Here is a 15,010-nt window from a genome sequence, read left to right as displayed (position 1 = left end):
TGGGGGTATACAGGAGGAGTCAGGAGCTGATAGGCATATTTGTGGAATGCAAAAAAGGAACAGTTAAAGGTGGTGGCATTTTTTCATAGGGTCAAAAACTGGTGACATGTTCCCTTTATCAAATACAAATTAACACGTCTCTTTTTGGAAGCATTCATTGCAGTAGTTTTTCCGCACCAGTCAAGAAGTTTTCTACAGCACTAAATTTAAAAATGTTACAAGTCTCTTCATAGTGCTCTATCATCCTACAGCTTCCTTCTACTGTCTCTGAACCAACCTGCCGTGTTTGTCCAACAACCTATAAAATCCAGTTTATTGGATTGCAAGGACTTTATCTGTGCTGCTCTGTGGTATACACTGGGGTGAGATTATCAAATTTAGGCTCAATTAATAGTTAATTTTCCTTATCTACACACTTGATTTCAATATACATAAAGATTATTATTATTATTACAACTACATATAAAGGAAATGGCTTTTCATCATTTTCTTTTAGGGGTCTGCTTGCAGAGCATCTTGTTATTTACGACAAAACATAACTGTGCCTTAGCTTCATGAGTACATAAATCACATGCCAAATCACATACAGAAAAACCAAGAGGCAATTTCCTAGCAGGAGAAGAAGGTCAAGAATGTAAAAGATATTATACATAACCTTGTCTGGTGTCATACTTTTATTGACTGTGTATCCGTGATCCGCTTTCATTACTAATCCTTTTTTTAAACTGTAAAATGTGTTAATAGGCTGAGTATTTGTGGTTGTCCTAAGCATAATTTATTTTCATTTCCTCTATTTAGTCCCATCAACATGAACTGTCACTGTGGCACATTTACTACTCCTTAATGGCTGCTGTGACTTTCAGCATATGACTCTGCAAACAAGCTGCTGAGGAGCGGTGGTAATGATAGCAAACTGAGATGAATTGCATACGCCAGTCAATCACTGGCTCCCCTTTCTCCTAGAAAGAGAGAGGATTTAAACAATATGTCCTTGCTGTGCAGGGCTTTCTTGCCATCTGGAGATATGGTGGTCCAAGTACATCGTTTCTGAGAAAGGACAACAAACCTAAACTCCCAGAAGTGATTATTGCCAGGCAAAAAAAAATGTATTTTGAAGTGCAGCCAACAGGATTGTATAACATTTCTAAAATACATCTTGCACATTGACCACAAATGTAGGGGACAGCCCCGCTGTATTCACAGTCCTAACAAAAACACTGTTTTACGCCGAGGAACACAAACAAGGACATATAAAAGAGCTAATACACTGTTATATATTTTATTTGTTAGGAGAAAACATGACTGATCTTTTATTTCTGAACTCATTTCCAGGATGGAAAGAGGTTTGTTATTTAGTGGTTTAATTAACAAAATTTCAAAACATTCAGAATTTGTGACTATTAGCATGGTAATGTAGTGGACAGTTTTCATTGTTATTTCTTTTTTTGGTAGTTTTACTGACCGCTAAAGGGATATTCCAATCTTGGTGTAACAATAATATTGCCTAATACCTCGAATTAGATATGTAGTATTGTTCTCGTGATATAGCCATGTCTCTTACCTCATTTGTAGGGCATTGCAGCAAAGGTATCCATGGTTACATCCACTCATAGTGACCAACCATGGATACCTAAGCTGCAATGCCCTGCACATGAGGTAAGATACATGGTTATGTCAGGAGAACTATATATTTCTAATTGGAGGTATTTGCTAATATTATTATTACACCTACTAAGTATTAAGGTAGGATCTTGAAAATGGGAATACCCCTTTAATTTACCAGACCCTGTATATCACAGGCTGAAGGATATGGAAGTCATGGAGGTCAATATCAGTATCATTGCAATCCATGAGAACCCCACAATTCCGTTGTGGGGGTGCCAATAGGCTGACAAAGATAAGGATCTCCCTATGTCAAACTCCTCACATGCAGCCCCTGAGAAGTTAAACTACTGGGCTCAGAACCAGTTGTGATTCCAGGACACACAGAAGGAGCTCAGCTACTTATAACAGCCGCCTCCTGAGGATGGCAAGCACAACTCCTATGGCTGTGCTATCCCTGAGACATTATGAAATCACTGGCAATCTGGACATATTATTATGGTCATTATTGGGACGGGGCTATAGAGCCTGAACTTAAAGGGATATGTTGAGGACATAGATGTTTGCTGATGCAGCATGGATGTCTTCAAGTGATCCTGACAGCATATTTTTACATATGTAATTAGTGGTTTGATTATATAGATAACAAGCACTCAAATAAAAATGATAATTTTTTGATAGAGGTCTGATGTGTCAGCCTTTAGGAATATACAGTGCTGTTCAAATTAATTAGGACAAAGCATTTTTTAAGTAAAATCGTAAGTTGGTTACCAGTCAGTGATTCAAAACAGTTTTAACTGCTTTGAACAGGTGTGAGTGTACAACCTTGAGTAACAAATGTGGTTTGACTGGTTTTAGTCAGAAAATAACAGCTAGCTGCCACTTCAGCTTCAGTCAAGAGCTTGTTTCTGTGGCAAGTGGTTTAGTGTAGTTTTTCTCTCAGTGTGATTTGTGCCTGTAAAATTGGATGTTACTCCAAGGAAGAGGTCAAAAGTTATTACTCTTAATGAACATACAAGTCTGACTGTAAGAGAAATCGATTCCACCGTTGGTATTGGAAAATCTACCATTTCAAGAATAATTAGCACACACAATAAAACTGGATTGTTGTCTCCAAAACGAAAAAGGAAATATGGAAGAAAAAGGAAAACGACGCAAAGAACTGATAAAATACTTATCAGAAATAGTAAAATGAATGCAAGAAAAACGAGTAAAGACCTCCAAAGAGACTTGTTTGCTGCAGGTATTGATATTAGCAATTCGACTGTACGGTGCAGGCTTCTGGAAGTTGGTCAGAGGGCAACAAAGCCAGTAAAGAAACAACTTCTGACATCTCCAATGAAGGCAAAATGACTTGCATGGGCAAACAAATATAATTCTTGGATAACTAGACAGTGGAAAAAGGTAATTTTCAGTGATGAAACCCATCTTTTTGTTCAAGGGTACAGAGCAAGTGTTGCTAGAAGAAGCAAAAATTAACCATTGCGAGCTGATCATATTCAACAAATTGTAAAACACCCTCAAAAACAGATGTTTTGGGGCTTTTTTTTTTTACAGCTGATGGTACAGTGAGCTTATTTCCTGTTGATGGTATGATAAATTCATCCAAATACATAGACTTTTAAAACGTTTTATTGTGCCATTCATGCGTAAATTTGAAGGGACATTCCAACAAGATTTGGCTCCATGACACAATTCCAAGTGTGTGAAGAAATTCCTGGAAGAAAATAAAGTAAAAGTGCTGGACTGGCCTGGCAAGTCACCAGACTTAAATCCTATAGAAAAGTTGTGGAGCATTGTGAAGAGTCGTCTTGGCAAAATGGACTGTACAACCAAAGAACACATGATAAACAGTGCCATACGAGTGTGGTTGAAGAATTGAAGAAGTTATGCAACAACTTGGTAGAATCAATGCCAAAACGCATTGAAAATCTCATATCTGCTAAAGGAGGACTTATTTCTTACTAAAATTGGTATGTAACAGTGCATTATAACATTTTATTATTAAATATTTAAAAATGTGTTTTTTTGCTTTGTCCCAATTAATTTGCACAGCACTGTAGAGTAGAAGCCAGTGGCGTAACTACCGCGGTCGCAGCGGTCGCGATCGCGACCGGGCCCGGGCGGTTTGGGGCTCGCGGGGACCCGGCAGATCAGCAGCCAGCTCCTCTCAGTGAGAGAGAAGCTGCGCTGATCTATCACAGTGCACGCGCCCACTATATGACCCGCTGCCGCCCCCGACACCGGGCCCTCCTGCCCGATGTCAGCGGCGGCACCGGGGCCCCCCTCCCCCGTCACCGCACACAGTAATAATGAAGCAAAGAGCGGCCGGCGCCGCTCTGCATCATCATTCTGCCCCTGTGCCTGTGCGGTGATGTCACTCCTGTGCGACTGCTGTGCTGAGTGCACAGAGCGCAGGGAGGGAGGACGCCGCCGACCGCAGCACCGGGAGGACGAGCAGCAGTGGAAGGAGGAGAGCAGGGACTCGGGAGTACAGCATCAGTGGAACAAGGAGACGTCAGGACAGAGCAGCAGTGGAAGGAGGAGAGCGGTGAGTACTTGTTTTTTTTTTTATATATATATGAGTACACGGTGGTCAGAGGCCTGGAGTGGGGAGGCTGCATTATACTGTGCATGGGGGCCTGGGGTGGGGAGGCTGCATCTGTACATGGAGGCCTGGGGTGGGGAGGCTGCCTGATACTGTACAAGGAGGCCTGGGGTGGGGAGGCTGCCTGATACTGTACAAGGAGGCCTGGGGTGGGGAGGCTGCATGATACTGTACATGGAGGCCTGGGGTGGGGAGGCTGCCTGATACTGTACAAGGAGGCCTGGGGTGGGAAGGCTGGATGATACTGTACATGGAGGCCTGGGGTGGGGAGGCTGCTTCTGTACATGGAGGCCTGGGGTGGGGAGGCTGCCTGATACTGTACAAGGAGGCCTGGGGTGGGGAGGCTGCATGATACTGTACATGGAGGCCTGGGGTGGGGAGGCTGCCTGATACTGTACATGGAGGCCTGGGGTGGGGAGGCTGCATGATACTGTACATGGAGGCCTGGGGTGGGGAGGCTGCCTGATACTGTACAAGGAGGCCTGGGGTGGGGAGGCTGCCTGATACTGTACATGGAGGCCTGGGGTGGGGAGGCTGCATGATACTGTACATGGAGGCCTGGGGTGGGGAGGCTGCCTGATACTGTACAAGGAGGCCTGGGGTGGGGAGGCTGCATGATACTGTGCATGGAGGCCTGGGGAGGCTGCATTATACTGTACATGGAGGCCTGGGGAGACTCCATTATACTGTACATGGAGGCCTGGGGAGGCTGGCAGCATTATTATACATGGAGGCCTGGGGAGGCTGGCTGCATTATTATACATGGAGGCCTGGGGAGGCTGGCTGCATTATTATACATGGAGGTCTGGGGAGGCTGGCTGCATTATTATACATGGAGGCCTGGGGAGGCTGGCTGCATTATTATACATGGAGGCCTGGGGAGGCTGGCTGCATTATTATACATGGAGGCCTGGGGAGGCTGGCTGCATTATTATACATGGAGGCCTGGGGAGGCTGGCTGCATTATTATACATGGAGGCCTGGGGAGGCTGGCTGCTATATTATACATGGAGGCCTGGGAGGCTGGCTGCTATATTATACATGGAGGCCTGGAGAGGTTGGCTGCATTATTATATATGGAGGCCTGGTGAGGCTGCATAATAAACATGAAGGACACCTTATACATTGAATATAGAGGTGTAATATACATAGAGGTCTATGAGGCTGCATTATACTGGAGTTCTATAGGGCTGCAGTAAAATGGAGGTCGGGGGGGGGGGCTGTATAATACAAAATGAAGGGACACCTTATACATGGAATATAAGGGTGAATTATACATGGAGGAGTATGGGGCTGCATAATACCATCTGAAGTTTTATGGGGTTGTGTTATAATACATATAGGACTATGGGGGCTGCATTATAATATATGGAGGACTATGGAGGCTACCTTATACATGGACTATGGAAGTGCATTATAAAACATGGAGGACTATGTGGTGCAGTATAATATATGGAGAACTATGGGGTGAATTTTAATACATGGAGAACTATGGGAAATGCATTATAATTGAAGGGCTACTTTATACATGGAGGATTATGGGGGTGCATTATAATATATGGAGGGCTATGTATCTGCATTCTAATATATGAAGGGTTATGTGAGACCCTTTATACAATTATTTGGAAGGCTATGTGGGGGCTGTTATAGTATTTTGAGAACTTTATACAGGGGGGACAAAGATACAAGTATGGGATGGAAATGTTTTGTGCTGAGGGAAAAAGGCTCTTTCCCTCAGCAGCCAACTTTCCCATGCTCTGCTATACATCTCTCAGCACCCAGCTTTCCCATGTTCTGATATACATCTCTCAGCACCCAGCTTTCTCATGCTCTGATATGGGAAAGCTGGGTGCTGAGGACAAGATAAATATCAGAACATAGGAAAGCTGGGTGCTGATAGAGGGATTTCAGGGTGCTGTGGGTGAGAGCCAAGTGTCAGCGTCATTATCCTGTACCCCGAGTGTCAGTGTCATTATCCCTTACCCCATACCTCCCAACCGTCCCGGATACAGCGGGACTTTCACGCTTTACGTTGTTTGTCCCGTTGCCACGATCGGGACGGCCGGCTCCCGGGCTCCGCCCACCCACTCTCTCTCCGCCTCCCTGCTTTTCCCTCCTACCATCCCAGTAGACGTGGCATAACAGAGAGGAGCGCTGCCTGTGCTGCTGCTGGTACAGTGCTGGTACAGCACTTCCCAGCGCTGATTTCCCTCCCTCCCCCCCCTCACCCCCGGCCGGAGCCTCTCTGTGCGGTCGGCCGGCCGCCTGTCTGTGCGGTCGGCCGGCCGCCTTTCTGTGCGGGCGCCCCCCGGCCGCCTGTCTGTGCGGGCGCCCCCCGGCCGCCTGTCTGTGCGGGCGCCCCCCGGCCGCCTGTCTGTGCGGGCGCCCCCCGGCCGCCTGTCTGTGCGGGCGCCCCCCTGCCGCCTGTCTGTGCGGGCGCCCCCCTGCCGCCTGTCTGTGAGGGCGCCCCCCTGCCGCCTGTCTGTGAAGGCGACCGGCCACCTCACTGTGTGGGCGACCGGCCGCCTCACTGTGGCTCCCTGCGTGTCCATGCTGGAGGCCCGCCGGCTGCCTGCGTGTCCATGCTGGAGGCCCGCCGGCTGCCTGCGTGTCCATGCTGGAGGCCCGCCGGCTGCCTGCGTGTCCATGCTGGAGGCCCGCCGGCTGCCTGCGTGTCCATGCTGAATGGGTGTGGATGGGGAGTGGATATGGGCGTGACTGTGAAATGGGTGTGGTTAGGGGGCGTGGCCTAAAAATTTGCAAACTTTGTCCTTCTTTTCCTTCTTTAAAAGTTGGGAGGTATGCCTTACCCCAAGTGTCTGTGTATGTGGAGGGGGGGCCCAGGTCTAAACTTTGCACCGGGGCCCATCCAACTCTAGTTACGCCACTGGTAGAAGCTATAAGTAAATCAGGCTGGACGTGCATTGAGGGCATGCCCATGGACTAGGAAGAAGCAGTCCACTTGAATCGACTTGACACAAATGCACTTTCAGTATGATTTACATATGGCTTCTAATATAGATTTCTCAAGACTGGCACATAGGATATCTAAAAAAAACACAATTTTGCACCCAGAAAATCATACCATTACTGATATATTTAAAATATATAACATTGTGTAGACAGGTTCCATTTAAACAGGGGTGAACAATTAACTTTCCAAATGGACCATGTGACGCCCTGGGCAAGCCAGGGGTCACAGGTCATCACACCACCACACCCTACACCCCAGTTAGGAACACCAAAGCTAACCCAAAATCCTTGTTGCCTTCCTCCAGGGGCTGATGTTCACACCAGGGGGTGGGCCAGGCGGTTGGCTCCGCCCACCGAGGAGTTCACAGCTCTGGAGGTGGGAAGAACCAGGCAGATAGAGTTTGGAGGAGGAAGTGGAAGGAGTCGAAGTTTAGCCCAGGCAGGGCTTGAGTAAGGAGTAAACAAGTAGACAAGTGAAAGTAGAAGGAAGTGAAGTGGTAGAGGAGCAAAGGAGAAAACTGGAGAAAAGGAGTAAAAGTGAGAGTAGAAAAGCCTGAAGTTGGTCCAGCTGTGTGCAGGACAGAGTCAGCAAGGTCAGCAACGGCGGTGATTGTCCGGAGGGGTGACCGTTTGGAAGTTCCTGGAAGGACCGCGGATGGGTGGTGGCCCGGCGGTCTGGAGCAGTGTACAAAGGACAGTCAGCACCAGGGCAGGGGCCTCTTGGACCCCGGCAAGGCTAGGAGTCGCCATAATTTGCCAAATCCGTCAGTGAAGGGGACGTAGATTCCCCCAACAACCAAGTCCCGATTGAAGGCAACAGCCCAACCATTACAGTAGAGACACCGCCAGGGCACCAGTTTCTAAGGGCCAGCGCCTGCGGGCAAAGAGTAGAGCTCCTCCGGTCCAGCTTGAAGCCGGGGAGCGGGTTACCGGTGGGAACCCATCGAAACCATCAACAACATAGGTGCAGGACAAAGGGACATCACCGTCACCTACTGGGGACAGCAAGTGCAGCCGTCCGTGGGAACCGTCTTTCCAGCCGTGTGTTTTACCGAGAACTGTGTCAACGTCTCAGGCTGAGTGAGTACCACAGTGCCGCAAGGCACAGCGCTGCCCCCGCGTCCCTGCGCCCACCAAGCCCTGCAACTCCCACCTCATCACTGGGCCCCGGGATCACCAACCCCTACCCACGGAGGGGCAACACAACAACTGGCTGCTCCATACCATCCTTCCCGGGATCCCCACACAGAGCAGCGGTGGTGTCAACAAATCACCACAACCGTGGGTGGCGTCACGGACAATAAACAATCCCCACACCCAAATTCCCCTTTCACTCACGGGCGAGGAGCGCCGCTCGAGAACCCCCGGGATCCGGCCCACCGCTCGAGCCACCACTGAGCAGCAGCAGCCGGACCCGAGCAGAGGGGTGAGCGCAGTGCTGACACCCTCCTCCCCGCCCGCAACAACTACATAAGAGACCATGACTGTTGTTGGTGGCCGAACAAATAATCTGAAATTAATAGTGTTCCATATTAATATTAACATATTAATTACAATTATATATTAAGTGTATCACTGAATATTAAGTAGAATTAAGTATGCTGACATCCCCCTATATTTATATACCACTATATTTCAGTGCATTCTATATAAAGTATGAGCCCCCACAGAATTCTCTATATACAATATGAGTCCTGACAGAGCCTGTTATATACAGTTTGAGAACACACGGAGCCTGTATAGAGAGTGTGATCCCTCACATACCCTCCTAAATATGGTATGATCCCTCACACAGCCCCCTATATATCCCCCTATATATAATATGATCCCCCACATTGCCTCCTATATATACTGCTCAAAAAAATAAAGGGAACACCAAAATACAAAATCCTTGTTTAAGTGCTCCCTTTATTTTTTTGAGCAGTATACTTGCAAACAACCCATACACATAGTAAAAAAAAAAGCACATACTCATGCTCCTCTGGAGCTCCGCTTTGGTCTCTGGGGGCAATGACTCTCCACACAGCAGATACGATCATGTGAAATCATCACATCTGGTGTCTCACACGCTGACTGACAGAAGAAGGGGCCATCAGCTCCATCTTCCACCAATGTATTCACCGCTATTTGCATCCTACGGATGTGGACAGTGCTGAAAACGGGAAGCATTGGCAAACAGAAGTAGGGCAAGGGAATGGTGTGGCCCGTGGGCCACTGTTTTCAGCTCTTCGTCTGTCTCGGCCTGTGGGCCACACTTTGTCCAGCTTTGCCTTTATGGAATCTATGCACAAAATTTTGCCAAAGAAAGGTAACACACAGTGTACCAAAATGTCTAAACCAAACTGTATTGTGGGTTATCACTATCTATAATGTGTCCTAAAATTTGGTATGCTCTGTAAGTATACATCTGCTACATTACATTGCTTGCATTTTTTTTTTTACGTAACGGAAATCACCCTTTTAAATATCTGCCGTACTGTCCTCCTTCAGGACATAAATGTTTAAAACTTTTCTCATCTTCAAATACCTTGAAGTATTTTACCAGTAATTTTATAGCAGCATTTTAAAATTGACCATTATGTATTTTGTCATGAAAGTTAAAATAAAGTCTTCACAAGTAAGTTACCTTGAGGCAAGTGTCCTTGGTACGATGATTGTTACCCGGGACCAATCTTCATAGTCCCCTTGAGCATATGAGGTTGGTTCACCAAGTTCCCTGGAACTTCCTTCACAGTCTTTAATTCCTGGAGATGCAGGATAACATCCCTCCCTTACAAGTGACCAAGACAGACCAGCATCATGTGAGTACTGGAGAAGGACTGGAGTTGAATTGCTGAATTCTTTTGTGCACCCTACATTTAACTGAAATTAGAATAAAGCATGTGATATGTAAACAAAAATAAATTTAAACAGATTATGCAATTTGACAGAGATAGGACTATACACCGAGCTTATCAACCTTTTACCATGGTGACATATGCATAATGCATGGGTACTGTCTTCTCTTAAAGAGAACCAACCATCAGAATTTTCATATATAAAGTAAAGCCGGTGCTATACTGGCCTTAGGATGCTGAATGTAACCATACTTTTTGTTCAGAGACTGGATGTTTTATTTCAGAAATATGTGCAAGTAAAGTTCCAGCAATGCATGGCTATTTGATTGGCAGGAGCTGCCGAATAGCTAATATGTGGGGTGGGTTTTGCTATCTATTCCTGCCCCTGTCTGCTGCCTGGCCTTGGTAGATGCTAGACTGTATGGGCTCCTTCCAGGTATGAGTCATTTCTGTAGTACACCTGGAGAAATAGGCATGAATCATACATCCCAAAATCATACTTTGATCTAAAGCCGCTAGGCAAAAATTAAATACTTCAACATGAGGTTCTTGGTTTAACATTCTGATCAGACTGTATGAAGCCTACTGCCACATCACAGCGCACCTCTTGGGTGGGTACCTAATCCATGCCTTAAGGTGCGGCGGCGTGCGCTAACCACTGCAGCTGCGGCACTGCACCAGCAGGCAGGTGACCTAGTGCCTCACAACACCATGCTGCAAGGCAGAGCCCCCATGGCTCCAGGCTTCACCACCTCAATGACACAAAACCACCACAATGGCCGCCATACAGCACCAGCACACTGTGATTTTGGGATTTCCGATTCATGTCTATTTCTCCAGGTGTGCTATGAGTTATTTCTGTCACATGATAGCCCATACAGTCTAGCATCTACCAAGGCCAGGAAGACAGACAGGAGCGGGAATAGTTAGCAAGACACGACCCACATATTAGCTATTCTGCAGCACCTATCAATTAAATAGCAGTACATTTCCGTAACTTTACTTGGACATATTTCTGAAATAAAACATCCAATCTCAGAACAAAAGGTATGGTTACATTCAGCATCCTAGCACCAGTACAACACTAGCTTTACTTTATATAGGAAAATCCTGATAATTGGTTCTGTTTAAATATTAAAGAGAGCTTATTAGCGCAAAATGACTGTTCAAAGGCAAGCACCTGATAAATTGTACCTTTAGTATTCAAATCAATTGCTGTATTTCCCAAAATGTATTCTTTACTTAAATAAGCTAATTAGATGCCCGCTGCACCCTTCGTGTGACTGAACAGCTCAGCGCACAATCTCACCTACTTGTCTACTGCCCCTTCTTCCCCCCTTTTACTTAATTGACAGCTCTGGCTATACAAGAGCCAGAGGATGGCAAAGATGCACAAAAAAGAAAGTGCACTGAATCAGGTCACTAGAAAAATAGGCATAAATGACAGTAAACAAGTATACATGGAAAAAACATACCAGGTTTATGAGATGATTTTGAAACAAATATAGCGGTAATTATCACAATTACCACTCTTTGAGAACGCTGGCTGTATTCATGTGACTACAGCAGGCTGCAACTGGCCCACAGGGGAACAGGGCAATTTCCTGGTGGGCCCCTGTGCTGGAGTAGTGAGCCATTTACCACCCAATATGAGCAGCATTTGGCCCCATTACATTATTCCCTAAGTACAGAAAAAAGCAGCATGTCATTCACGCAACACACTACCCATTGCATTTTTACATAAAAGTTCAGATAAATGTATGAATGAGGATGGCTGAACTGTGGGCCCCCGGAGTCAGTGTTACAGGTTGGCCTTGGCACCTCAGTCCGGCACTGTACTACAGTGTCTACTTTTAAAAAATCTTAAACATATAGAGAGAAAAATAAAAATGTTCATTCACTAAAAGATTTTTCATAGCTGAAAATATCAGTTCTGGACATGGCTGTTGTCTTTGTTCTAACCTATTTGTGCTGGTAATAAACCGTGAGGCAGGATGCGCTTTGTGCTATTATTTCGGCTACTGAAGCTAACAAGAGGTCCTGTACATATTTCTCAATGAGATGTCTACTTCAAGGTTGAGTCTGGTACTTTCTGAAGGTTTAAAAAAAAATAAATGATGAATTACTTCTTTATTTAGGTTGTTTTGAGAAACCTTGTGAGTGATAACACCTGCCCAGCTGCTATGTCACAAGCTGTGCTGAGAATGTGTTAATGTGAAAGGTGTTGATGATCTTCACATTGCTGCTTAACACTCATGGAATTAGGAATTCTAACCGTATATTAAACATAAACCCCAAGGCTTACAGCATCTAGGCCTCTTTTCCTTTAACACTACATACGACTTGAGGAAACATATTATTTAGCCCACCACACTGAATGCAGTCATATGTGTTACATTATTTTTTATATAAAGCATCTATAATTATTTTAAGTGAGTTTTTATTGTTTTAGAAAGTGAATGTGTAATGAAACGTTATCCAATATTCCAACACACTTTCTTTATAAGTTCCTTAGGGTTTCAAGCTGCCATTCAATAGAAACGTTTACTGTTTACTTTGAGTTTGGTCTCATTCAGACGTCATCGATTTTTCTTGTATAAACACACACAAAAAAAAACAGACCGATTTTCATCAGTATTTTGGAACTGATTTTCATCAGTGTTTTGGATCAGATTTTCACTAGTGTTTTGGTAGGAGAAGGTTCCTCAAGCTTCTCTTATCAAACAAACATGAAAATCGGACAACACTGTGATTTTGTTGAAGGACACAGACTCGCACTGGAAGACTTTGATCCTAAGCTTCAACAAAAAATGGAGAAGTGTCTGGTTTTTTTTTTCCTCTGCAACCACTTGGTCTGCAAAAAAACATGAACATGTGAATATGTCCCAAAACAATATTGGGTTAAAGTTTTAATAAGTGAAAATCATAAATAGAGGGTATAGAAGAATCACAGACATCTCAAGGAGCCCTTAAAGGGAATCTGTCAGCAGATTTTTGCTATCTCAACTGAGAGCAGCATGATGTAGGCAAGAAAATTCTGAATCTGACGATGTATCACTTTGATTACTGAGTGCCGCCATTCTGACACAAAGTGCATTTTTAGCTTTAGTCATGTAGCAGAGTCTAGAGGGCTATCCCACCCAAACCAGACTCTCCATAGGGATTGTACATTGACTGTGTAGTGTCAATAAGAGGAGGGTATAATAAATATAATAAGCTGCACACTAACCACTATAAAAAATATAAACATGAAAAATGGTAAAGCATTACAGCTATAGGGATCCTATGAACAATGAAAAATACATTTAGCTATCTGGAAAAAATTAAATACATGAAAAATGGTATTGCAAAACTGCTATGCATATTTGAAAGTAGTAGAGATGTTTAGCAAATGTATTGATCAATTCAAATGAGCCTGAATACCAACGACAAGGTAATCTCTAATTTTTCGGGAATCTAACCTTAATGCCTCTCTATGTGCTATTAAAAATCTGCAAGTATGGGCAGACAGGCTCCTGGCTATATAGGATCATGAACAGAGTCTGGTAATAGGGCGGGGTTCTCAGTCAGAAGACAGCAATCAGAGGAGGGAGCGTACCGGACAACATGGCACCTGCCAGCTAGCCTTAACAATGATAAGGGTCCAGCTGCTAAAACAAACATAGTAAATAAATAAAAGATCTACAGCATGCTGGCTTCAGCTTATATAGAAACATCCTACGGACAGATTCCCTTCAATAAACTCTGTCCTGGTCATGTGATGGATCCACAAGTAAAAGGCTAGTTACAAGATAATTATCAGAGCTCTGTGCATTTTTGGGATCCACACCTACATTGATATAATCCATTGACCCTACACCACACAATGAAATTTCTATCAGATAGAATGAATGTAGAGGCAACCATACATGTTTAAGGCTTGAGTCACACGAGCGTTTAAAAAAACTGGTCCTATTTTCATTTAGTAGAGTAGGATGAGTGAAATCCATTTGGTTTTCCATATCTCATGCATGTGGTATGTGAGTGTGCGATTATTTGCATGCCTAGCATCTGTATACCCTCCGTATGCAAAATTTCTCAGCAAGTATTATTCAACAATCATTTACAGGACCATTTACAGTGTTCTATGCTAGAGAACGGTAATGAATCCGTAAAAAATGGACGGCATACAGATGGTTCATGTGCCATCTGTTTTTTTCTCACACCAATTGACTTGTATAAGCGAGTCTAGCCCATTTGTCGCATCGACTCAGAGCACGCTGCAACTTTTTTCTCATTCCAGATCTGGCTGAGAAAAAAATTGTTGTTCTGCTGTGCCTCATTGACTAACATTGGTCCAAGTGCAATGCGAGATTTTCTCGCATTGCACTCATTCAATTCATATACTCAAGTGAGTGAAGCCTAAAGGCCGCTTTACATGTTACAATTTATCTGACGATATGTCGTCGGGATCACGGTTTTCGTGACGCACTTCCGTCATCATTAGCGACGTTGTTGCGTGTGACATTTATGTGCGACTCCAAACGATCGCAAATAGGGTGAACATCGTTGATCGTTGACACGTCGTTCAGTTTCAAAATATTGTTCGTCGTTTGGAACACAGCAGACATATTGCTACGTTTGACACCCTGCCAACGACAAACAACATCCACACGACCGCCTTGGTCAAACAATATATCGCTGAAAGATGTAGCGTCGTTTGTGAGATGTGTACGTGTGACCGCTACAAAACGACCTATGAGCAATCTCGGCAAATCGTAACAACGATCTGGGCGTATCACATCGCTAACGAGATCACTAGCGATATTGTTGTGTGTAAAGCAGCCTTAAGAGTGCTGAGCTACTTGAGACATTTAGGCCCCTTTCACACGTCAGTGATTCTGGTACGTTTGTGCTTTTTTTATAAGTACCAGAATCACTGACATACGCAGACCCATTATAATCAATGGATCTGCTCACACATCAGTGATTTTTCACTGAACGTATCTCC

At 44.7% G+C, this 15,010-nt stretch overlaps 1 protein-coding gene across 4 annotated transcripts in view; it reads right to left on the bottom strand.

Moving 5' to 3' along the window:
- RELN (reelin) overlaps nucleotides 1–15,010 on the bottom strand; it is a 906,715-nt gene that overhangs the window by 186,257 nt on the left and 705,448 nt on the right. For all 4 annotated transcript variants that reach the window (XM_075345182.1, XM_075345183.1, XM_075345181.1 and 1 more), the window contains one exon: nucleotides 9,810–10,045. In XM_075345182.1, coding sequence (XP_075201297.1) covers nucleotides 9,810–10,045 — 236 coding nt within the window. The remainder of the gene's footprint in view (nucleotides 1–9,809; nucleotides 10,046–15,010) is intronic.

Source organism: Anomaloglossus baeobatrachus, chromosome 4 (genome assembly GCF_048569485.1).
Source record: "Anomaloglossus baeobatrachus isolate aAnoBae1 chromosome 4, aAnoBae1.hap1, whole genome shotgun sequence".
Lineage (NCBI taxonomy): Eukaryota > Metazoa > Chordata > Amphibia > Anura > Aromobatidae > Anomaloglossus > Anomaloglossus baeobatrachus.
The sequence above is the reverse complement of the archived record's forward strand: the minus strand, read 5'-3'. Positions and strand labels throughout refer to the sequence as shown.